Source organism: Arachis hypogaea, chromosome 9 (genome assembly GCF_003086295.3).
Source record: "Arachis hypogaea cultivar Tifrunner chromosome 9, arahy.Tifrunner.gnm2.J5K5, whole genome shotgun sequence".
In the NCBI taxonomy this organism is placed as follows: domain Eukaryota; kingdom Viridiplantae; phylum Streptophyta; class Magnoliopsida; order Fabales; family Fabaceae; genus Arachis; species Arachis hypogaea.
Window position 1 is genome coordinate 117049951 of NC_092044.1, and position 22923 is coordinate 117072873.

General features: G+C 33.9%; 2 protein-coding genes and 1 long non-coding RNA gene across 11 annotated transcripts; all 3 read left to right on the top strand.

Annotated features, from left to right (window-relative positions):
• The first annotated feature begins 2012 nt into the window (after window positions 1–2012).
• Window positions 2013–8657, top strand: LOC112712455 (cellulose synthase A catalytic subunit 5 [UDP-forming]). Its single transcript, XM_025765350.3, has 14 exons — window positions 2013–2796; window positions 3812–4007; window positions 4108–4343; window positions 4435–4537; window positions 4636–4822; window positions 4966–5232; window positions 5305–5650; window positions 5752–5889; window positions 5991–6116; window positions 6233–6445; window positions 6540–6810; window positions 6898–7094; window positions 7168–7518; window positions 7638–8657. Exons 1-14 carry the CDS (start codon window positions 2716–2718, stop codon window positions 8220–8222), a joined length of 3297 nt encoding a protein of 1098 aa, XP_025621135.1. The 5' UTR covers window positions 2013–2715; the 3' UTR covers window positions 8223–8657.
• A 3811-nt stretch (window positions 8658–12468) lies between these two features.
• LOC112712456 (large ribosomal subunit protein uL3z) lies at window positions 12469–15579 on the top strand. Its single transcript, XM_025765351.3, has 6 exons — window positions 12469–12599; window positions 12801–12895; window positions 13210–13320; window positions 13783–14087; window positions 14593–15002; window positions 15095–15579. The coding sequence occupies exons 2-6, from the start codon at window positions 12811–12813 to the stop codon at window positions 15351–15353; spliced, it is 1170 nt and encodes a 389-aa protein (XP_025621136.1). The 5' UTR covers window positions 12469–12599; window positions 12801–12810; the 3' UTR covers window positions 15354–15579.
• A 508-nt stretch (window positions 15580–16087) lies between these two features.
• LOC112712457 (uncharacterized) lies at window positions 16088–22495 on the top strand. 9 transcript variants are annotated; one of them, XR_011866236.1, is made up of 10 exons: window positions 16279–16704; window positions 16922–17018; window positions 17254–17405; window positions 17812–17888; window positions 18490–18549; window positions 18677–18780; window positions 19102–19253; window positions 19502–19571; window positions 20573–20920; window positions 22062–22495. It is a non-coding gene; the product is annotated as an uncharacterized lncRNA (long non-coding RNA). The 9 variants fall into 9 exon arrangements; XR_011866235.1 differs by having other exon boundaries at window positions 19186–19253; XR_011866239.1 differs by lacking the exon at window positions 17812–17888 and having other exon boundaries at window positions 16155–16704; window positions 19186–19253; window positions 19502–19575.
• The last annotated feature ends 428 nt before the right edge of the window (window positions 22496–22923 follow it).

Sequence of the window (22923 nt, forward strand, 5' to 3'; positions counted from 1 at the left end):
AATGTAATTTTTTGAAACTATATATATATATATATATATATATATATATATATATATATATATATATATATATATATATATATATATATGCCAACAACTATAATTTTTGGCAGAATAGTAAGCGTTTAATTTAATTATTTATTGCGATTAAGTGGTTAAGTAATTAAGTACAAATTCAGTGGTTAGTGGTTCCACGTTAAGCAATAATATATACCCACCAAATCTTGAAATGAGGCTCTCAGCAATCAAATAGGAAACTATAGGTAGACAATAAAAATATTAAATAATATGAATAATAGATATATCGAACGTTCATTTTATTAGATGTACGAATTGTTATTCTAATATTAAGATTTAAGTGGATAATTTAAAAGTATAATATGTTTTTATTTGATTGATAGTTGTTCATGTTGTTTAAAAAAGTGATTAATTACGTAGCATAACCCAATCAAATATTAAGTTTACCTTAAATTTAATGCAAGGTTCAACCACAATTTGGGATTATTTGAATTATTTGTTTATTTAAGATATTTATTTAATCATACTATTATTGTTATTATAAAGTTTTTTTTTTCATTTTCAGATATGTTTGGTGGTAATTAATACACAAGGCATTAATAGATGGGTACACAAGCTGCTATGGCATAAAAAGGGAAGCATCTAAAATGGTCCACTTTCCCTAACTATGTTTTTGCCATTAGCATGTGTAGCATTCATTTGCTCCTCCTTTGGATTCTGAAGCTTTCTAGGAACATATTAACCCCTCTCTGACCCCTCTATATAATTTCTATCTTCTGAGAAAGGAAAATTAAGAGATCAAAGTTGAGTCTGTGGGCAAACAAGATCCAAGCTAGTTGGATATATATATCCATCACATGATGTTAAAAGAAATAATAATGACTTGTCTATTATTTCTCATGCATGAAAATATAGAGAGAGAAATTGCTCTAGGTCATTGTAATATAATGGTTGCTTAATCACTTTCACAAGCCAAATTCCAGATATAATACAACTTACACATATAACTGAAACCTCATTGAAAAATTTGATTTGATTGAGACCAGAATGTATGTATAATCAACCCTATTATATGTATACAAAAAATTAACTACTAAATTAATTTATAACACTGTCACCACCATAACCCACTACCACCAACAACAATAATAACGAAGTTTTGTCCCACTAAGTGCGGTCAGCTACATGAATCAAATGACGCCATTATACTCTGTCATGTATCATATCTACAAAGAGACTGTTTACATGTAAATCTTGTTTGACCACCTCATGAATGGTCTTTTTAGGTTTTTTTCTGCCTTTTGTTGCTTGTCTATCTTCCATCTCATTCACCCTCTGACTGGATGTTCTATCGGTCTTCTTCTCACATGTCCAAACCACCTGAGACGCGATTCAACCATTTTTTTCACAATGGGTGCTATTCCAACTTTCTCATTTATATCTTCGTTTCTTATTTTATCCAATCGCGTATGACTACTCATCCATCTCAACATCTTCATCTCTGCCACAGTCAGTTTATGTCCGTACTTCCCTTTAGCCACCCAACACTCCGTACCATAAAGTATAGCCGATCTTATAGCGGTGCAATAGAATTTACCTTTTAAGTTTTAAAGGCACTTTTTTGTTGCATATAAAACCAGATGCACTCTGCCATTTTGACCAACCTGCTTGGATTTTATGATTTACATCCTGTTCAATCTCTCCATTATCCTGTGATACACCCAAGATACTTAAAATTTTTAACTTTTTATAGGATGTTTTTCCCAATCTTCACCTCTATATTAGGATTTTAATCATGGAACACCAAAAAGTTAATTTTGTATTATGTGAAATTATACTTTTACAAAATTAATTTAAAAAAAATAAAAAATTTTATTTTCATAATATTTCCTTGGCGCCCCATGTTTTACTACTAAAAAACAGTTTTAACAAACCGTTACACGTTTGATATGCTGATTTATTCATTCTTAATGTTATGTTACTTATAAGAATGTGTATCTGTTAATGTTTATAACATACACTTCGTTACTTATAATATAATAATGGATTCAACCACCCCATAAAAACCACTGACAGTAAAAAATATATATCCCACCTTACAATTACGCTGTCTTTTTCTCTTGTTCTTGCACGTGGAATTTCCAACCCCCACCTTAATTTTCACCTTTTCTTCTTTCTTTTTCATTTTTTCTATAAAGAAATTTTAGTTCTTGGCTTCCTGCAATGCAACTATGCAAAGTGCGAGCTCGTGTTTGTCACGGACGAACTTTTCTCTTTTGATTTTTGTTAAGTTCTAGTTTTCTTTAACATAAGTGGCCACAATCTTGGTTTATCAAGCAAAGGATCAAACTCAATTCACTCATCATTATTCCCACCAAATCTCACTCACTTTCTTAACTCGTATCATTCATAACTTCTCTTTTTCATCTTATAAATTTCATAAATTTACAATACTCCCTTTAAATTTTCCATATTTGCTTCTCTCTCTCTCTCTCACTCTCTCTCTCTAGCTTGTGTGGTAGTAGTAATGTTGTGGTGATGGTGGGTGTGTGAGTTGAATGTAAAGTTGTGTTCTTTTGAGGTTTGTTGGAGATGGCAGAGGCTGAACAATGGAGTTTCTGAAGTGGGCCTCTCATTTTTCTGAAAGGTTCAGTACAGTTTGGTTCAGGTGGTGGTGAGTGGTGGTTTCAGCTTTCAATGGATACAAAGGGAAGATTAGTTGCAGGCTCACATAACAGGAATGAGTTTGTTCTTATCAATGCTGATGACACTGCAAGAGTGAGTATTCTCTTTCTTGCTTTCTTTCTTTATTGCCATTATTACCATGCTCTACTACTAAACTATATTATATATGACACTGCAAGTTGTTGTTGCACCTTCATGCTCTTCAAAATGAGAGTTTTCTTTTTTCTTCTTGTGTTTGTTTGTAGTGGATTTCCATGCTGAATTTTCAACCTGCTTTTACTTCTTGTGTGTTTTGTTATTTTCATGCAGAATTTCTGAAAATATTAATTCATATTATGGAAAAATTTACATCCAGATTCTTCCATTTGGCTTTTGGTATTTTTGCACTTTCTTATTGAAATAAACAGTGGAATTTTTTTTCTTTTCTTTTCTTTTCCAGTCTTCCTTTTTTCCAATTGGGTATATGAGGGTCAACCTGTTCCTCCCCCCTTGTTTCTTGTTCTTTATGTTTATTGTTATTAAAATATAAATAATAATTAAAATAAAAATGCAAACTTTATGATTGCCCATTTAATGAAAGGTTGCAACTTTGATCAGAATTGAATACAGTACCAAACAGTAGCAACATAAGAATCAAGCAATGCTCACAGGGATTTGTTGTAACGAAAAATAACAATAAAAATTTATTTCAGAACTCACCTGAAACTGGACACAAGAAATTAAGTGAAGAGAGATATAGAGAGAGTAAATGTAGCAGTGAACTGCTGAATCAAAGAGGTTTAAGATGACGAAGAATTTGGTGCTTTTTATTTTGTTGGTAAATGGATCTTCTATTTCATCTCAAATTACCAATTTCACCATATCCCCAACCAAAAACCAACGAAAAATTCAAAGCCTAACAAATGTTAAATATATTTATACAACTATTTGTCATTTTAATTATTTATGCTTTAAATACATTGAACTTTTCTTCTTACTTTGATGTTGCCTATATTGTGCACTGAAAATCATGTATCTTCTGTTAGTGTACTATAACTATAAGTATACAGTCCAATTTTAATGACATATTGATTGAGGTTAATATTTGCTCATATGATATGATTCTCAGGTGAATGGAGTTACAGAATTGAGTGGACAAATTTGCCAGATCTGTGGGGATGAGATTGAGGTTACTGTGGATGGGGAACCCTTTGTTGCTTGCAATGAATGTGCATTTCCTGTGTGTAGGCCTTGCTATGAGTATGAAAGAAGAGAGGGTAACCAAGCTTGCCCTCAGTGCAAAACCAGATACAAACGAAGCAAGGGTGAGGTCCCAACCAATTTCTACTTTTATTTCTTTAACATAAGTAGTATGAATTGTGATATAGATATTTGGCTAATAGTGCAACAAACCAATATCATTAGGTAGTCCTAGAGTTGAAGGTGATGAAGAAGAGGATGGTATTGATGACTTGGAGAATGAGTTTGACATTGGAAGCAATATCAAGCATGATTCTTGTCACATTGCTGAGGCAATGCTTGCGGCTCGCTTTAACACTGCCCGGAATTCACAGTTGAATGCTTCTGGAATCACCACACCATCAGAGTTAGATGCAGCTTCTGTAGCTGCTGATATCCCTCTCCTGACTTATGGTCATGAGGTTAATTAATTTCCTTGTCTAATGTTTGTTCTTAAATTTGTTATGGCATTGCTGCTTCTAGTTGTCTAATCATGACTTATCTTCAATTAAGGATGTTGGGATTTCTGCTGAGAAGCATGCTCTCATTGTTCCTCCATGCATGCATCGTGGTAGACGGATTCATCCTATGCCTTTTCCTGATTCATCTATACCAGGTAAGTTGATTCATTTTGTTTTTGTTTTCTTTTTAAGCATGATGTTTAAGTTCTGTGCCTTCTTATTAACTTGTCCAATAATGCTGATGGCGATGCAGCTCAACCCAGACCGATGGATCCTAAAAAAGATTTGGCAGTTTATGGATATGGAAGTGTTGCATGGAAGGAACGGATGGAGGAGTGGAAGAAAAAACAGAATGAAAAAATCGAGGTGGTTCAGCACGAAATGGTTGATGATGATGGTGGGAAAAATGGTGATGAGTTTGATCATCCAGATTTGCCTAAGTAAGTGCTATTAGCCAACTTCTTATATTGAATGTTAGATTTATTTCAACTAATCTCAGAGACTCAGATTAGAATTGACTTCTTGAATCCAAGCTTGTTTATTATTTCCTTATTTTTTGCTTGATTTCAAATTGTGTGAACAGAATGGATGAAGGTAGACAGCCACTCTGGAGGAAGTTGCCAATTAGTCCAAGCAAGATAAATCCATATCGAATTATCATAATACTCCGAATCGCTGTTCTAGGCCTATTTTTTCATTACAGAATTCTCCATCCTGTTAATGATGCATATGCATTATGGATGACATCAGTAATATGTGAAATCTGGTTTGCTGTGTCATGGATTTTGGATCAGTTTCCAAAATGGTGCCCAATCGAGCGCGAAACATACCTTGACCGTTTATCACTTAGGTAGTTATCTTTTGTTGTAGTACTTCTCCTTGTGTGTCACAGTTCTATAACTAATTCTTTACACCTTAACAGATATGAGAAAGAAGGAAAGCCATCCGAATTAGCTGATATAGATGTATTTGTCAGTACAGTGGATCCAATGAAAGAGCCTCCACTTATCACTGCAAACACTGTTCTGTCCATTCTTGCCGTGGATTATCCGGTCGATAAAGTTGCATGCTATGTCTCAGATGATGGTGCAGCTATGCTTACATTTGAAGCACTTTCAGAGACATCTGAATTTGCAAGGAAGTGGGTTCCATTCTGCAAGAAGTATAGCATTGAACCGCGGGCTCCTGAATGGTATTTTGCTCAGAAGGTTGACTATCTAAAAGACAAAGTGGATGCAACCTTTGTCAAGGAGCGTCGCGCTATTAAGGTTTGCAGCTGTTATTGATGTGCCATTTTAAAATTTAGATTGTTGAAGCAACTCTACTTTAATAGTTTATTTGTTTGGCTCTTCAACTTTGTTGGCAACAGAGAGAGTATGAAGAATTCAAAGTGCGGATTAATGCATTGGTTGCAATGGCACAGAAGGTGCCAGAGGATGGCTGGACAATGCAAGATGGAACTCCGTGGCCCGGAAACAATGTCAGAGATCATCCTGGGATGATACAGGTTAGTAGTACTTAGTAGTATCATGCAGCAAAATTTTGTTCCTGAGTCCAGAATTGTGAAAGCTGTGTCCTTGTGTTGTTTACTTGTGATGCACTCAACAGGTTTTCCTAGGCCAAAATGGTGTTCGTGATATCGAAGGAAACGAGTTACCTCAACTAGTTTACGTGTCTCGTGAGAAAAGACCTGGATTTGAACACCACAAAAAAGCTGGTGCTATGAATGCCTTGGTAGAGACTCTTGTTCAGTTGTTCACTTGTTCCTCTATTTCTCTTGAACATTTTAGATTTACTTGCATCTCTCTATTTACCTAATTATCTTTTAAATGTGGTGGTTGATTATCAAGATACGAGTTTCAGCTGTCATATCAAATGCTCCCTACCTACTGAATGTTGATTGTGATCACTACATAAACAATAGTAAGGCACTTCGTGAAGCCATGTGCTTCATGATGGATCCTACATCAGGGAAAAAGATATGCTATGTACAATTTCCTCAAAGATTTGATGGGATCGATCGTCATGATAGATACTCGAATCGCAATGTTGTGTTCTTTGATGTAAGTAGGAATTTGTCCATGTTTGCCTGTGCTTACTTGCATTTGTATTGTGCTTTGGATGAAAAGTTAATCTTCGTTTCGATATGTCGTGTAGATCAACATGAAAGGTTTGGATGGCATCCAAGGACCAATATATGTTGGAACTGGATGTGTCTTCCGGCGGCAGGCGCTTTATGGATACGATGCCCCTGTTAAGAAGAAGCCGCCGACGAAGACTTGTAACTGTTGGCCTAGATGGTGCTGCTTGTGCTGTGGATCTAGGAAGAAGAATAGGAAAGTGAAATCAAGTGCTAAAAAGAAGATAAAGAGTAAGGATGGTACAAAGCAAATACATGCACTAGAAAACATTGAAGAGGGAATTGAAGGTATGGGATACCCCAAATTGCTACTGCCTTTTAACTTGACGGAATTGTAATGAGAATTTGTTTTTCTGTTGAAATCCCCAATGGCAGGTATAGATAGTGAAAAGTCATCACTGATGTCACAACTAAAATTTGAGAAGAAGTTTGGTCAATCACCTGTTTTCATAGCTTCAACACTTATGGAAGATGGAGGTGTTCTAAAAGGAGCAAGTTCTACATCACTCTTGAAAGAAGCCATCCATGTGATTAGTTGTGGTTATGAAGATAAAACTGAGTGGGGAAAAGAGGTATGCTGCTGATGCTTAAAAGCTGCGGTTCAATAAGTATTTCTATCTGTGCTAACTTCCGGTTATCTTTCAGGTTGGATGGATATATGGCTCTGTTACAGAGGATATTCTAACAGGTTTCAAGATGCATTGTCATGGTTGGAGATCTGTGTACTGCATGCCGAAAAGGCCTGCTTTTAAGGGCTCGGCTCCTATAAATCTCTCGGACCGTCTGCACCAGGTTCTCCGTTGGGCTCTTGGTTCTGTTGAGATCATGTTGAGTAGGCACTGTCCTATATGGTATGGATATGGTTGTGGCTTGAAATGGCTGGAGCGTTTTTCTTACATTAACTCTGTCGTCTACCCTTTGACTTCGATTCCCTTAATTGCCTATTGCACCTTGCCAGCAGTCTGTCTCCTCACTGGGAAGTTCATAGTCCCTGAGGTATGATCAAAAGTATTATTTTATTTTTTATAAGCTTCAGATTAAGTAGAAGTAGTATGTTGATGTTTTTGTGTGCATTGTGTAGAGCACTAACTAATGCTTCATTTTCTTATGAACAGATTAGCAACTATGCTAGTATCATTTTCATGTCCCTCTTCATCTCTATAGCTGCAACTGGCATCCTTGAAATGCAATGGGGAGGTGTTGGAATACATGATTGGTGGAGGAATGAACAATTTTGGGTCATTGGTGGTGCATCCTCGCACCTCTTCGCTCTCTTTCAAGGTTTGCTAAAGGTTCTGGCTGGAGTTAACACAAACTTCACAGTCACATCCAAAGCTGCGGACGACGGAGAATTCGCCGAACTTTACATCTTCAAGTGGACATCATTGTTGATCCCTCCTTTGACCTTGCTCATCATGAACATAATAGGAGTCATTGTAGGTGTCTCAGATGCAATAAACAATGGATATGATTCATGGGGTCCCCTTTTTGGTAAACTATTTTTTGCTCTATGGGTCATTCTCCATCTCTATCCATTCCTCAAGGGAGTTATGGGAAAACATGAAGGTGTTCCTACCATCATTCTGGTATGGGCTATTCTTCTTGCTTCAATCTTCTCACTACTTTGGGTAAGGATCAACCCATTTTTGTCAAAAAGTGACATTGTATTGGAACTTTGTGGGTTGAATTGTGATGATTAAATGAAGGCATAGATGGTTTGATATTTTTTTGTAATGAAACTGTCTACAATATGCATAAAGTTTTGGGCAAATACATTCCTTCATGCATTAGAGTCTACTCTTGGATATAAACGTGGAGGGTGTAAGTAGATACAAAAAGCTATGGTTTAGCACATAAAACATTTGATTGAGTTTTGATTTTTTTTTTTAATTTTTTCACACTTGTTCATTCTATGAGTTTAGAAGATTGAATGTGAGATGAGTTCAGTGATTATGGTAGAGCAGCTAATGTTATTGTAATTATATAGTTTCCTTCTGAATAAGGGATCTCAAATTTGTAATATTTTTCCATTTGTTTTGAATCCCTCCTTAAATGGGAAAAGAAATGGGATCAAGAGTGTGGCATTGTTCTCACTATTGCATTATTAATTTGATATCATTTTTATCTTAGCATAATTTGATGTTACCATATACCATATGCTAAACCTAAGTTTGTACCTTGTACTAGATTATGATCAAACAATATTCTATATAAATTTTATATTTGATAAAAGCATTCCTCAACATAAATGCAAGAAAAGGTCTGAAAGCATATTAAAAAAGATACCTGACACATAAGTGTTTCTCTCAACATAAACATTACCCAAGTTTCCAAGAACATAAGAAAATAAAACACTAAATACTCAGTTCTCAACTTAAACACATGTTAGATTACCACTAAAATCACATAATTCACTCCTGATGAATTTCTTGTAAACTCTGCTTCTTAGGACTTGTGCCTTTTGATATGAACATTCCATCTTGCTCCTTCTTCATCCTTTGCATGTTTTCTTTCACATCACAAGATTCAAAGGTCAAACTAGTTTTAGTCTGAAATCCTTTGGATTGTTGTAGATTCAAGGGTCTTGGAAGGAAAACCAAAGATTCACTTTGAACTTCTCTGAAATCCTTTGGTAGTAATTCTAATTCCATCTTCCCTTGATCTATATCTGCATCTCCATAATGTCTATGAATCAAGATTTGTAACTGAGTTAATATCAAACAAGTACACTAAAGAATCAAGACATCACCATGATCAACAAAAATATTTTCATCCTGCTTGTGATGAAGTTCTCCTTTCACATAATTGTCCTGCGAGGAAACTTGTAGTACAAGATTCACATCATTTTTGACACTGTCATAAAGTGGTACAGGCAAAACCTCATGGGTGTTATCAAAATTCTCCAATTTTTCAATCACTATAGAAGCTTCATGGGGTTTGGTGAAGAAACCAATGGAATCCACTGGATCTGCATCTTGACATGGTTCTTGTGATGATGGCAACATCGCCTCGCAAGTATCTGCATGTGCAGATGTTAGCCCAAAATATTAATATACAACACAAATTTCGACAATTTTGGTCTAAAAGTCCAAGAAACTAGAGAATTGGTCTTATAATATATCATGAAACCATTTGATCAAAACTGAAAACTAGTACTTGATGTAAAAGCTGGAGTAACAAAAATGTTGATTTTGCATCAAGAAACCATTTGTTCATCAATATTAGATTATTACTACTTACTGGTTGATTCTTGAGGCATATTTCTGTTATACTGTTTTTCAGCTTCATCTCCACCCTTTCTAGTTTCATTAACATTCTCACAATTATGAAGAACTCTACTATTGTCATCCAACTTGGCAACTTCTTCCTCAACTAAATCCTTAGCATATTCCACTGAAGCAACCTTTGCAAGATCAACATTGTTCATGTCACAAGCTCCAGCATCCTCATCTCTTGGTGAACCTGGGATCATTGAATTCCTTTGAGACTCCAACCCTTTAATCTCTGAATTTTTGTGGTGCTTGGGAGAATAACCAATTGTTTGTTCTAAATCTGTGCTTGCACTTCTTTTAAGTGAAGATATAACATTCACTTCACTTGCATCTGCTTGATTGGTAGCATTGTGTAGGAACCAAGATTTGAAAGATTATAAACTCATTGCTATATATCTAATTAAGTGTGTTAATCACATTGTTCTATTGGAAGATTATAATTACAATACCTGAAGTAGTCACTTTGTGATGATCATTATCATGATGATGGCTTGAATTCAGCTTATTAGTCTCCACATCTGACATGTTCGGGCATGCCCCAAAGTCTTCTTTTTCCTGTGTCTAAATTCAATACCAAAATCTTTTACACTGTCAATGCATTAAAATTGCTATTATATTATTAATTCATATATCTCAAACAAAAATATAGATTTAGATCTTCTGATGTTACACTACACACTAATATGAAATTTGTTTAGAGAGAACAACCATGATTTTGATAATCCTAACATATAGCATGCATGTAAATTGACCTTGAGAATGGAAGAGAGTCTATGTGCCATTTCTAGGTTCTTTAGATTTGCAGGGATGCCATGTTTCTTGCACAAAGATTGCAGTTGCTTCCGCTTCATAGCATGAAGATCCATGTCTGCTCTCTGCTTTCAAGTTTCAACCAAACAACACACTAACTAGTGCAATAAAGCAACTGCACAAAAATCACGACTTACACTAACTAGCAGTTATTTTATATTTTATATTTTATTTTATTTTATTTTTCTGGAAGCTGAAGTTACACTAAATGCGAAAAGAATTTCCTGCTACGTGGGTTGGTTAATGAGGACCAACCATGAAAGAAAAAAATAACTGCCTTCATCATATATATATTTTTTTAAACAAAAAGTTTGTTCATTGGAAAAAGAATATTTTGCCTATCAAAATCAGAAATATTTTAATTTTTTTACAAATAAATATATTTTAATTAAGGGTAAAAAGACTCCATATAAACTTAGGGTAAAAATAGATTAAAAAAACTTACTTTTTAACATAAATTATTTTCAGGGTCCTTTTAGGCATAAATTTTTTGGGTTTTGCTAAGTGGACAATGATTTTTGTGAAGAATGGACTCTAGAATTAATCCAATAAAATAAAAAAACACTCTACTCCAAATTACCTCCTAAACTCTAATATTAGGATAACCATGTGCACATCTAGTGAACATCCAGCTATTGTTAACTGTGTATGAGTAAACTGAATCAAAAGAAATAACTATCCAATTAAGAATCAACATAATCAACCATTTACATACCTATTGAATTGAACATCTGTAAGAATAAAAGAAAAATAAGAGTAATTTTAGAAAGTAAAATAAATGAGTTCTAATAGGAGAGAACTCAAAATGTTTAGTAAGGAGTTTTTTGTCGGAGAATTTATTCTTATTCGTTGAAGTTATAGCATAGAGATACTATATATACGTCTTTAGAATTGTAATTGAAAACAATAGCAATAACAATATCCTTATTTACATCATCTTATAGAGTTAGTTAGAAGAAATCTTTTATATTATTTTTCCTCTTTACAAAATATATAGCGAGTACATTATTGTGAGTAGTGTTCAGTTTAATATTACTTTGTATGTATTAGAAGTCAAAATTCCGCTGTAGACTCAACAACATCCAGACATATCCATTGTTTACATTTTTTAGCATTTTCATTATCTATTATACTTTTCCAAATTTTTTTTCCCAGGATATTTCCCAACTTGACAGGCCAAGAACTAATTCTTCGCAGATGTGAGTTCCATTTAAGGGTCTCCTAGCCAATGGGATGCTGCATGCACAAGGCAGGATTCGAACTCCTGAAAATTTGTTAGTCCTTATAAAATATTCGTTTCAACCCAATATGTTAGTACTTATGATGCATGGACACTGGCACAGAGACACCATATGACACTCACGAATTTTAAAATCTTATAAGACACGAAGACACTCATATATATAAAATATAATATATTTTTGAGATAAATCATAATGATTTTTGATAATTTATTAATATTAAAATATAAATTAATTTTTTAATTATTTTTAATGTCTTATTTTAATTATATAAAGTATTAAAATATTTTTTGTTTAATAAATAATAATATATATTATTTTTAAATTTATTTCAAGAATACATATTAAGAATAAGATTGGATACGCAGACATATGATGGTATTTAAGTATGTACAAATATATCTGGAGAAATTTTTTTTATGTTTTATTAAGACGGTTGGACAGACATACTTATCGGACGAGTGTTAATGAATATTATGTCTCAAATGTGATACTGCAACTCATAGTTCTTCCTAAGTTGGTAAATAATGGATTTTAAATTTTTAACCGGAATCTTTCTTTTTTTGCATTGTAAATATAATCGTGTAAAATAATTCATGTGAGGCCCAAAACTGAAATGAAGTGTGGATCCGGCCCATAAAAATTAGGCTTAAAAATTATAGTTAAAGAAGTTGACGTTATATAACGACGCAAAGGCGCTAGGGTTTTAGCCCTCATTGCTTTTCAGCTTGGCACACCACTCTCGCCGCTGCAGGTTCTCTCTTCTCTCTCTTCCTCTTCTCACCTCCATTCCGCATTATTGTTGCTTCTCTCTGGCAGTAGTAGATAACCATGTGAATGACTTGTTTCATGATTGTTTCATTGAAATAGTTGAGGTTTTTCAATTTTTTTTGGTTCTCATTTCCCAGCTAAATTACCTTCATTTTGACATGTGTTTGTGTTGTTGATCTTGAAGGAGGTGAAGGATGTCTCACAGGAAGTTCGAGCACCCAAGACACGGTTCTCTGGGATTTCTCCCGAGGAAGCGTGCTGCTCGTCACAGAGGAAAAGGTATTTTTTGTTTCTCAAATTGTTGTATAATGATATTCTGAATATGAAATTCCACGATCTGTTACCCTGGATATGTTTTTCTTGAACTCATTTATATATATTACTTGTCATTGTTATGGCCATTTTTTTCAATAAGAATATTTGGATGATGTATTGTTATGATAGTTTGTCAATTCGTTTGAGAAGATGGGTTGTATTCTACATTTGCTGGTGTTAAGGGTTTTCACTTTTTTATTTTTTACTTTTGAATAGTACTTATTAAGAATAGGGATATAACAATTCTGACTCGTTACATTGTAATTTGATTCATGCAGTGAAGGCATTCCCCAAGGATGATCCATCAAAATCACCCAAGCTTACTGCTTTCTTGGGTTACAAGGCTGGTATGACCCACATTGTTCGAGAGGTCGAGAAACCAGGATCCAGTGAGTCACTTATTTACTCGTGTTTCATGCTACATATCAGGGCATGGTCCATTTTCTTAATTGTTATTGGTGAAATGGTTCACCAGGTTTATAGCTGCTGAAAGATTAGATGAGTATTTTTGCTTGTATAAAAATCAGGGTTTCTGGTTATATTATAGTTTCTCAAATTATTGAGAAGACTGTTTCTTGAGATATCTATTGTTTGGAAAAGTGTTTTCTGTCCTACCTTGTATCGTAAAAAAATTTGAGCAGTTGCCAAACCATTAAGCATGTCTATTTTTTTAATTTATTTTGGTTTTTCTCACTTGTTTTTGTTAAATTATGAATTTATGATTGAACTTTGCTATTATTGTTTCCCTGCAATCCAATCAGCTGTATAAAACCTTCATTTATGTGGTTGCTATTTATCATTATGATTTCCTTTTTTTCAAATATTTTTTGACTTGTTTATTTTAACATCAGAGCTTCACAAGAAGGAGACTTGTGAGCCGGTTACAATTATCGAGACCCCTCCAATGGTTATCGTCGGAGTTGTGGGTTATGTGAAAACTCCAAGGGGTCTGAGGACCTTGAACACTGTATGGGCTCAGCATTTGAGTGAGGAGATCAAGCGTAGGTTTTACAAGAACTGGTGCAAGTCCAAGAAGAAGGCATTCACCAAGTACTCAAAGCAGTATGAATCTGAAGATGGAAAGAAGAGCATTGAATCACAGCTTGAGAAGATCAAGAAATATGCAACCGTAGTCCGTGTTTTGGCTCACACTCAGGTACTTGATGACCCATCTCAAAGTAATTTATAATTTTCTTTATTAAGTGTCTTTATTTAGTCAGATGTTTGAATACACATGCATTCACAAGTGTATATATTATCAACTGCCATTTGTTTCCTTTTTGGAATGAGAATGATGAACTCCTGTGCTAATGCAGTACCAAGGAATTTGGTGCAATGAGCAGCACTTTCCACACGAGATTTCTGACTCTCATTGTTTCTAATCTCTTTATGGTCCCTTTTTTTGTTATTAGGAATAGAATGCATTGAAGATAGTAGGATAAAACACATTTTGGTTAAATGCTTAACCAATTGTTTTGAATTCTGCAATATATCATCTGTACTGAATGCTTATAATTATTGTTTGGCAAATACTTTGGTACATGATATTCCTTGTATTTTGAAATAGTATTTTGTTGATTGATGTCCAAATCCATAATCATGGTTTTTAACTGATTTGATCTTAGATATATTATTAACACGTGACTTTTTTATTTTTCCAGATCAGAAAAATGAAGGGTTTGAAGCAGAAGAAGGCCCATATCATGGAGATCCAAGTCAACGGTGGCACTATTGCCCAGAAGGTGGACTTTGCCCATGGTTTCTTTGAGAAACAGGTTCCTATTGATGCTGTGTTCCAGAAGGATGAGATGATTGACATCATTGGTGTCACAAAAGGTAAGGGTTATGAAGGTGTTGTGACCCGTTGGGGTGTGACTCGTCTTCCCCGCAAGACTCACAGGGGTTTGAGGAAGGTGGCTTGTATTGGTGCTTGGCATCCTGCTAGGGTATCCTTCACTGTTGCCAGGGCTGGTCAGAACGGATACCACCACAGAACTGAGTTGAACAAGAAGATTTACAAGCTTGGCAAAGCTGGAACTGAGTCTCACACTGGTGATACCGAGTTTGACAGGTGAGTGACTTGTCTGTTTTCTTAATCTGTTGTGGTATACATAAAATTATTAAAGTTGAAACCATAACCAATTGACTTTGTTTCTGTGGCAGAACTGATAAGGACATTACCCCCATGGGTGGCTTCCCGCACTACGGTATTGTTAAGGATGATTATCTCATGGTCAAGGGTTGCACAGTTGGTCCAAAAAAAAGGGTTCTTACATTGCGCCAATCCCTCCTCAAGCAGACTTCCCGTGTTGCCCTGGAGGAGATCAAGCTCAAGTTCATCGACACCTCCTCAAAGTTTGGACATGGTCGCTTCCAGACAACACAAGAGAAGCAAAAGTTCTTTGGACGCCTCAAGGCATAATTATGCTGAATGGATGGAAATGCTTCAAGTTAGATTTATATTTTGCCTTACTATCTTTCATAAACTTTGTAGTGTTTTATTCTCATATTTGTAATTCGTGGATCCTTTGCTAGGTGAGTTCCTCATTTTGGCCAAACTATTGTTTCAAAGCAGAGACGGTACTCCAAATTTTGGTTATTTTATGGTTTGTACTTGCAATTTTAATAGTTTGATTATATTTTTAGTAGCTTGGATTGTCCCATCTAGGTCGATATTTAATGTTAGATTGTTTAAAGTCGAAATGTTTGAAGAGCCTTGAAGGCTGTTTTTTCAATCTTAACCACTATTTAAAAGGGTAATTTTTTATTCAGGCTTTAAAAGGTTAAATATAAACTTCATGTTGTATCTTTCTGATTTGTCAAAATTTGTTTTACATGTTGATTTGCCTGTTTGCTACTTACTAATGTTAGTTTTGTTTATGTATAATCACCTTTCAATTCCAAAAGACGTTTTAGTTATTTTAAAATGCTCTACAATTAGCCAAATAATTGAGATGCTCTAGATTGGAAGTTAAATTTGAATCCTGTACAACAAAAAGTTTCATGTGAATTAAATTTTCCAATCCTATCCTATAACAATCCTTTAAAAGAAGGTTTATTCAGTAGTGGAATTCCTATGTGGCATCCTCTAAATTTTTTCAAATTTTTTTATCTATGATCTTTATTACAATAATACCCCATGATCAAATCATCCGCATTCCACTACTCTTCTGAACATCGTGCCTACTTTACATGTACAAACTCCCCTGAAATTTCAAATTTCGAATTCAAAATCAATTAAAAAAGGAGTTCATTCCCAATTTTCTATCATCTACGTTCTCCATTCTCTGTTTCATTTTTCTCTCTTCCTCCTCTTCTTCTTTGATTCTTCTCCTTCATCGTCAGTTCCTCCTCTTTTTTTTTTCTTCCCTTCTTCCGTTCGTTTCTTCTTGCTGTTCCTAATCTAAGTTGGAGATGGAGGTTATAAAGTTCATGTACTCACCAAGGCAGAGAATGTCATTGTACCTGATGGCTCCAAACTTCAGGGGAGTCATCGCGGTGGAGGCAACGCCAGCAGTGGTGGTAGAGTTACGACGGTGGATGAGGTGCCGATTGCTGTGGTGGTGGACGATGGTATGACGTGGTGGTCGCAGTAGGTGTGGTGGAGTTCGTGGTAACTATCCATGTGTGGTGATGGATACGGAGGAGGAAGCGGCGGAAGAAAGCATATAGCTGAAAAGTACTAAGTGGCGTTCATAGAGAGCACATGCAGTGAGACTATGAAAGCCGAAAGCCCAGCAGAACAGAGCCGTGAGATCTAATCGGCGTTCATGGTTATTATTTTTTTGTTTTAATTAATTAATTAGATAAATCATGTAAATGATTATTATTTGTTTAATCTACAAATTTTATTATTTCAAAATTTAAATTTTGAATTAAAAATTAATTTGAAAAAAAAATCATTTGTATATGTTCATTTTCATTATCCTCACAAATCATGTTTTCCAATTTTTTCTTCTCATCACTCTTTTTCTCGCTCTCTAATACTAGGAGCTGCAGTATTAAACAACAAAATCAAATCAGCTGTCTGTGAAACATGGTTCGGTATCTCCTTTTGAGCTTTGATCATGGAGTTTGGTATCTACATGTAATCCTTTTTTCTTCTTTTTTGGAACTTTAGTTATTTCTAACGTTAGTGCTTAATATGTTGTTTTTATTTGTTGTGCATCTGTTGTACTGAGTTACATATTTTTTTAACACATCTATATTTGGACAATCCCTCAAATACCTTTAGTTATTTCATGGTTAGATCACACATAATTTGCTCAACCACCTCTATCCATGATAAAAGAGTGTTGAAGTTTCTGGTGTTTTCATGGTAGGTTGAATGGTTGATCTAAGTAGAGCAAGGCACCTTTGCTTGAGATAGTTTCCGAGTCTGATATAAAAACGGGTATTGAAGCAGCAGAGCATGCAGCAGAAATACAGAGATTGGTTCGGTATTTGGGAGTGAGCAATGGCAATATGCCAATATGTAAGAAGGATCTCTTTGTTATATTCCTTGCAATTGAAATAAATTGTGATCTTAGCCATCGTGATTTTTTTTAAATAAATTGGTTTGGTGTACAAAGTGGGGGAAGTGGGGAACAACTTGAGTCCGCTGATTTCAAAGCATAAACATGATGGTAGTCTTCATTTACCATCTAATTAAATTCTATTTATTTTAAAAGATGACAGTCTAAATTTACATAGGATTGTATTCAAATTTTATGTTTTCTTAGAGTTTAAGGATAGATATGGGATGCACCTTATACATGTAGTCAACTTATATGTTAACCAAGCATTGAACATCAATTTATATAGTATTAATGATAATAGAGTTGAAGACTTAAATTCAGCTTAGTATGTTTTCTTATTTTAGTTAATTCTTTTTTTTTTAGGAAAACTTTTTCTATACTAACAGTGGTGGGTGCTTTCAGTATCTAAATCCATTATCAGCAGAAGTACATAATTCAAGGTGTAAATTTCAATTCACTACTTTATTATTTTACTATTGTCAATCTTAGTACATGTACTATCTAAATATCTTATTAGATATGGCAAATTAGTACATGTACTATCTAAATATCTTACTAGATATGGCAAATTTCTCTTCTCTATATAAGGATCTAATTAAATAAGAAGCCAATTTATTTTTTTATTTCAATGCAGTCCCCCAAACATATATCACCGACGTAGAAAGTGCAAATGTATGGACCACTCGCAAATTAACTTTTTCATACTAAGCATAATATGTATTTGTGTGGACTTGGCATTTATACATATATTTTTTTCCCTCTAATTTTGGTTAACTTAATTGTGACATGATGCCTAAAGATTGAAAGTCTCGATGTTTATTCTTAAGCTTTTGAATATCACAAATTGTATTGCGGGGTCAGCAGACAGTACACTAAAATTTGGGATTTAGAATCCTTTGAACTGATTGGATCTACTAGACAAGAGGTTTCTCATTTAGTGTCGTATGAGTCATGGTGTTAGCAATAGAGATTATTGGTGGGTTTGGATTCTGCCGTTTTTCTCTTTTAAATGTTCTTATTTGCATTACTTTCTTTTTTCAGGTTCACCCCATTATGTACAAGCACAAATATAGTGGAGGTCATGGTTCTCAGTGAATTTTGGTAGATATTTTTGCTTAATGTTTATTTGATGGTTCCATTTTGATATATGTTGATTTTACTAAAATTATTTGGGATCTGATTTCTAACAACCAGAACTTTCTAACAATGAAAATGGGTATGTTACCAGACAGCAAAGCTGCAAAGGCTTCTCGATAGTGCAATATGAAGACAAGATCCATGGGTATGAAGAATTCTACTAAGAAAACTATTAGAAGGAATCACAAATAAGTGGTAATTTATTTTTCCAATTAATCTACTGATAGTTGTCATTTATTTATGGGGTTTTTGTTGGTTTGTTCTTTTTTAGTATTTTTTAGTTTGTTCTTTTGTCATTTAGTTATTTCAGCAGGGTTCAAGCTATGATCAAGAAGCTTTACCTTAAGTTACCAAGAATAAACCACCAGTTTCTTTCTTCAAATTGCTAAAGAGCAATGGGACTTTCAACTTTCCGTTTTGTGGATGACTGCTATTATAATATACATTTAATTCACATTTATTTATTTATTTTTTGAATTCGATCTGTTTTATTTTGTTCTCTTTTACCTTTTCCAGTTTTATTTCAATTTGAATGCTTCTATAGTAAGAACATTGCCATCAATTGCTTGGATAGAGGTGGATTTGATATTCTTCTTTCAGTGGTTATGTTTTAGTTCGATGAGGTAGATTTGGCTGGCGCAAAGTTTGAATAATGGTTTGTTGAGATGGTAAATTTGTCTCTGTATCTTAAAAAAATTATATATTTGGCAAATATATGCATTTAAACCATTTTTACAATTTTTCTTTCGAAAGCCTCTGTTCCTATAGAATTAAGATAGTTCTTTCTTAGACTCTTTAATTTATGAGAACCTATTATTTTACATAATGAGAGTTTAGAGATCAACATTTTGCATTGCTGGCACTGTGCATCCTGTTTTCTAGAAAAATAACTATTTATATTTCTTAAATGATTTAGGACTATGAAGTTCTCAAAAAACTTGCTTGTGTGACTGATAAATCTGATAGGAGAGCCCCTGAGCAATTACGTGAGTAAGAAGATTCAGTATTTCGTTGTACTTAGTGTTCTATGCACTTCTTTTTTCCGTTGTACTTAGTGTTCTATGCTCTTTTTTCTTTTTCATTTTTGTTGAAATCATGTGCCTTCTGCTGCTTATTTGCTTTTCAAAGAGTTGGGTATTGATTTGCCTATATATTATGACTTAATTTTTTTTCATTTGAGGGATATAATTTTGCTTTAAAATATCGGATTGCCATTCCTTAATTGAGTTCTTTGTTTACTATAGAGAATTCTGCACCACAATTCCTAATGATTTTGGATTCAGAAAAATTAAGCTCTCTCTCCCATACGTTTTTTTATCCACTTTGTCTCCTTTTATATTAATGATATGTATCAATTGCTTTGCAACATTAGTATTTGATATTCTTCTTTCAGTGGTTATGTTTTAGTTCGATGAGGTGGATCTGGCTGGTGCAAAGTTTGAATATTTATAGTTTGGACTTTGGAGTAAATATTTATTTTTTTTAAAAAATCATGAAGCTTTTTTTTTTTGCTGCTTTTGCTTTCATTATTGTATATTCACGCTCTAACTACACATGCTATATTTTTTCAGCTAATTTTTGTTGAGATGGTGACTTTTATCTTGAAAATTTTATGTTTTGGCAAATATATGCATTTAAATTATTTTTTCAATTTTTCTTTTGAAAGCCTCTGTTCCTATAGAATTAAGATAGTTCTTTCCTAGACTCTTTCATTTATGTGAACCTATTATTCTACATAATGAGAGTTTAGAGATCAACCATTTTGCATTGTGTGCATTGTGCATCCTGTTTTCTAGAAAAATAGCTATTCATATTTCTTAATGATTTAGAGCTATGAAGTTCTCAAAAGACTTGCTTAGGTGATATATAATATTCTATGCTCTTTTGAACGTCCATAATTGTATTTCTCTTATTATCATTATTATTTTGACTACCGCTCTATTAATGTATATTTATAATTTTACATGACTTTTGTGGTATTATGTAGCATGTGAAGTTGGTGACAGTGTCATTGCAATGTTAGATGATCTTAATCATAGGAAAGGGCTCTTCCTCTCTGGTGTGTGTTATTATCCATGGCTATTAACAAGTTTTAGGGTCAAACATATGGAACTATACTTGCCCAAGCATGTTTTTACACACGAGTTAGACCTTGCAAGGAATGCCCCTGCCAGGGTTTCGTTGCTCTTTGCGGCATCCACAACTACATTAGGGCAATCAGTGACGGGTTTTGAGTGACTGGAAGGGTAAAGTTGAGGGTTTCTTCATTGGTCTACCTTTTGGTTTGCATTACGTTTTCAAGTGTGAATGGATTTTGGAGTTTTCCATTGTTCAGGTCACTTTCTCTATCTCTCTACTTTCTCACTCATCAGTTAGTGTTTGTGATAGCTTTATGGTTCGTAATGCATTTTGGTGTATAACTGCTTTTGTATGCACAATGCCCACCTCGCTTCTGCTTCAAATGGGAGTTCCTTTTGTTCTTCTTATAAGCTCCAAAAGAGCCAAAGATAATCATTCATTGTTGATACAAAATTACTCACCTGAAGCTGCTTTTTACATGGATGCTAGCACTTAGTTTTATTTAATCTTTCTTTTTTACAAGGGTATACTGTATTTGAAGCTTGCTAATGAGGTAAATTATTGATGATTTATTATCTATCTTATAGGTTTTTTATTTTTGTCATTGTAAGGTTTATGGGTCACACTTTCAGTTTGGTTTATTACTTAAAGTCTCACTAATTGATTGGGTTTGTAGTTGATGATAATTTTTTTGGTGTGACTTGATTTTGATTTGGGAAAGAGCCTCACTAATTGTATGGATGTTTAGGTAAAGAGATGAGTTGCAGGAAAACAAAAAACAATATGTAGTCACTGCTTCATCATCACAAGATGTATGCTCTTTGGCAGAAATTTTGTATTGCTAATATACCACTTCTCTTTAGAATTTTGGAATGTACCTTTTTCTACCCTATGTTCTGACTTGCATTCTTAATTATTACTCTAATGGAAAATATAAAGGAAGTGGAGACAACAAGTTTTCTGGTTTTGTTTTTAACCAGATAGTCAAGAATGAAACTATAAGCAAGAATAATCAGATTCCGAAGTTTGTAAATTAGAAAGAATGCACCATATATGTAAATGAATGCTGCTATTTTTTATTAAATTATTAACCATGTTGCATGTACCATATGATGCTTTGTGTCTCTCAACTATCATCATGCAACCAATCATTATATGATTTAACATGTTATTTATAATGTTGATACTGCTTTGATAGTGTTCAAGCACATTTAGTTATATAAGCTTAACTATATTGTTTATTTAGCTCCATTTGCATGACCCTTAAGTGTTGCATGCAATTGCACACTCTTTCCTCATGTCTCCAATTGTTAAATTCTGAATTCTGCTAAGAATTCTATCATTATTTTCCTGCTTTAGTTAGTAATCTCCTTGGTTTGAATAATGGTTAATTTCAGGAATTTGTTTGCCATTGGTAACGGATGCAAGAAGTTAAGGAATCTAATACTAAGTCGCAAGGGCTTGGAAGCAATTGCTACCGGATGCAAGGAACTTACATATCTTGAAGTCAATCGATGTCACAATATTCGATCTTTGTGGCTAGAATCCATTGGAAGATCTTGCCGGTTTGTATGTAAAATAAGGAATGAATTAACCATTCAATAAATAGGCAACATAAGGAAGCATGAGACACATGTTTGGCCTCTTTATGTTTACATTTGGTCAAGTTTTTCATTGCTTGCTATGTGTGTTTCTCTGTTTATTTTTCGTTTGTGGTGTTAAGCTCGACTTTCTAATGACAGACATCTTATTGAGTTGGCATTACTTTACTATCAAAGAATTGTTAATGTTGGTCTTCTTCAAGATGGAAAAGGATGCAAGTTTCTATAAAGGGATAATTGTTAATGTTGGCATTACTTTACTTCTTGAACAGATTGATCATTCCATTGTTAAAATTTTTAAAAGTAAAGGGATAATTTACATCACTATAAAATTTATTCTTTTTGTATTTAATAATGGAATTCAAGGGATAATTATTTATTATTTAAATTAATTGAATACTAATTTTATGTCTTTTCGTTTTAATTAACATATATGATATATTTAACGTTTTTCATTATTTTTGTGCCATACCCCTGCGTTGCACGGGTCGTGCACTAGTATACAAAATATAAAATCCAAGATGTTGACACAAATCTAAAAGGAATGTATGTAGTATCATACTTAAATTAGTCGTATGTTGTCCCGTTGTTAATTTGTTCGGTTCTCTTGCAAGCCTTTTCCAAACATATAAAAAAATTAAAAGATATACGTTTATCA

Bases quoted from the DNA above. Each gene is read 5' to 3' on its own strand.
- LOC112712455 (XM_025765350.3), top strand. From the start codon at position 2,716: ATGGATACAAAGGGAAGATTAGTTGCAGGCTCACATAACAGGAATGAG. The intron at 2,797-3,811 runs GTGAGTATTCTC...TATGATTCTCAG, and splicing joins ATGCTGATGACACTGCAAGA to GTGAATGGAGTTACAGAATT. The intron at 5,233-5,304 runs GTAGTTATCTTT...ACACCTTAACAG, and splicing joins CTTGACCGTTTATCACTTAG to ATATGAGAAAGAAGGAAAGC.
- LOC112712456 (XM_025765351.3), top strand. From the start codon at position 12,811: ATGTCTCACAGGAAGTTCGAGCACCCAAGACACGGTTCTCTGGGATTT. The intron at 13,321-13,782 runs GTGAGTCACTTA...TTTTAACATCAG, and splicing joins GGTCGAGAAACCAGGATCCA to AGCTTCACAAGAAGGAGACT. The intron at 14,088-14,592 runs GTACTTGATGAC...TTATTTTTCCAG, and splicing joins GTGTTTTGGCTCACACTCAG to ATCAGAAAAATGAAGGGTTT.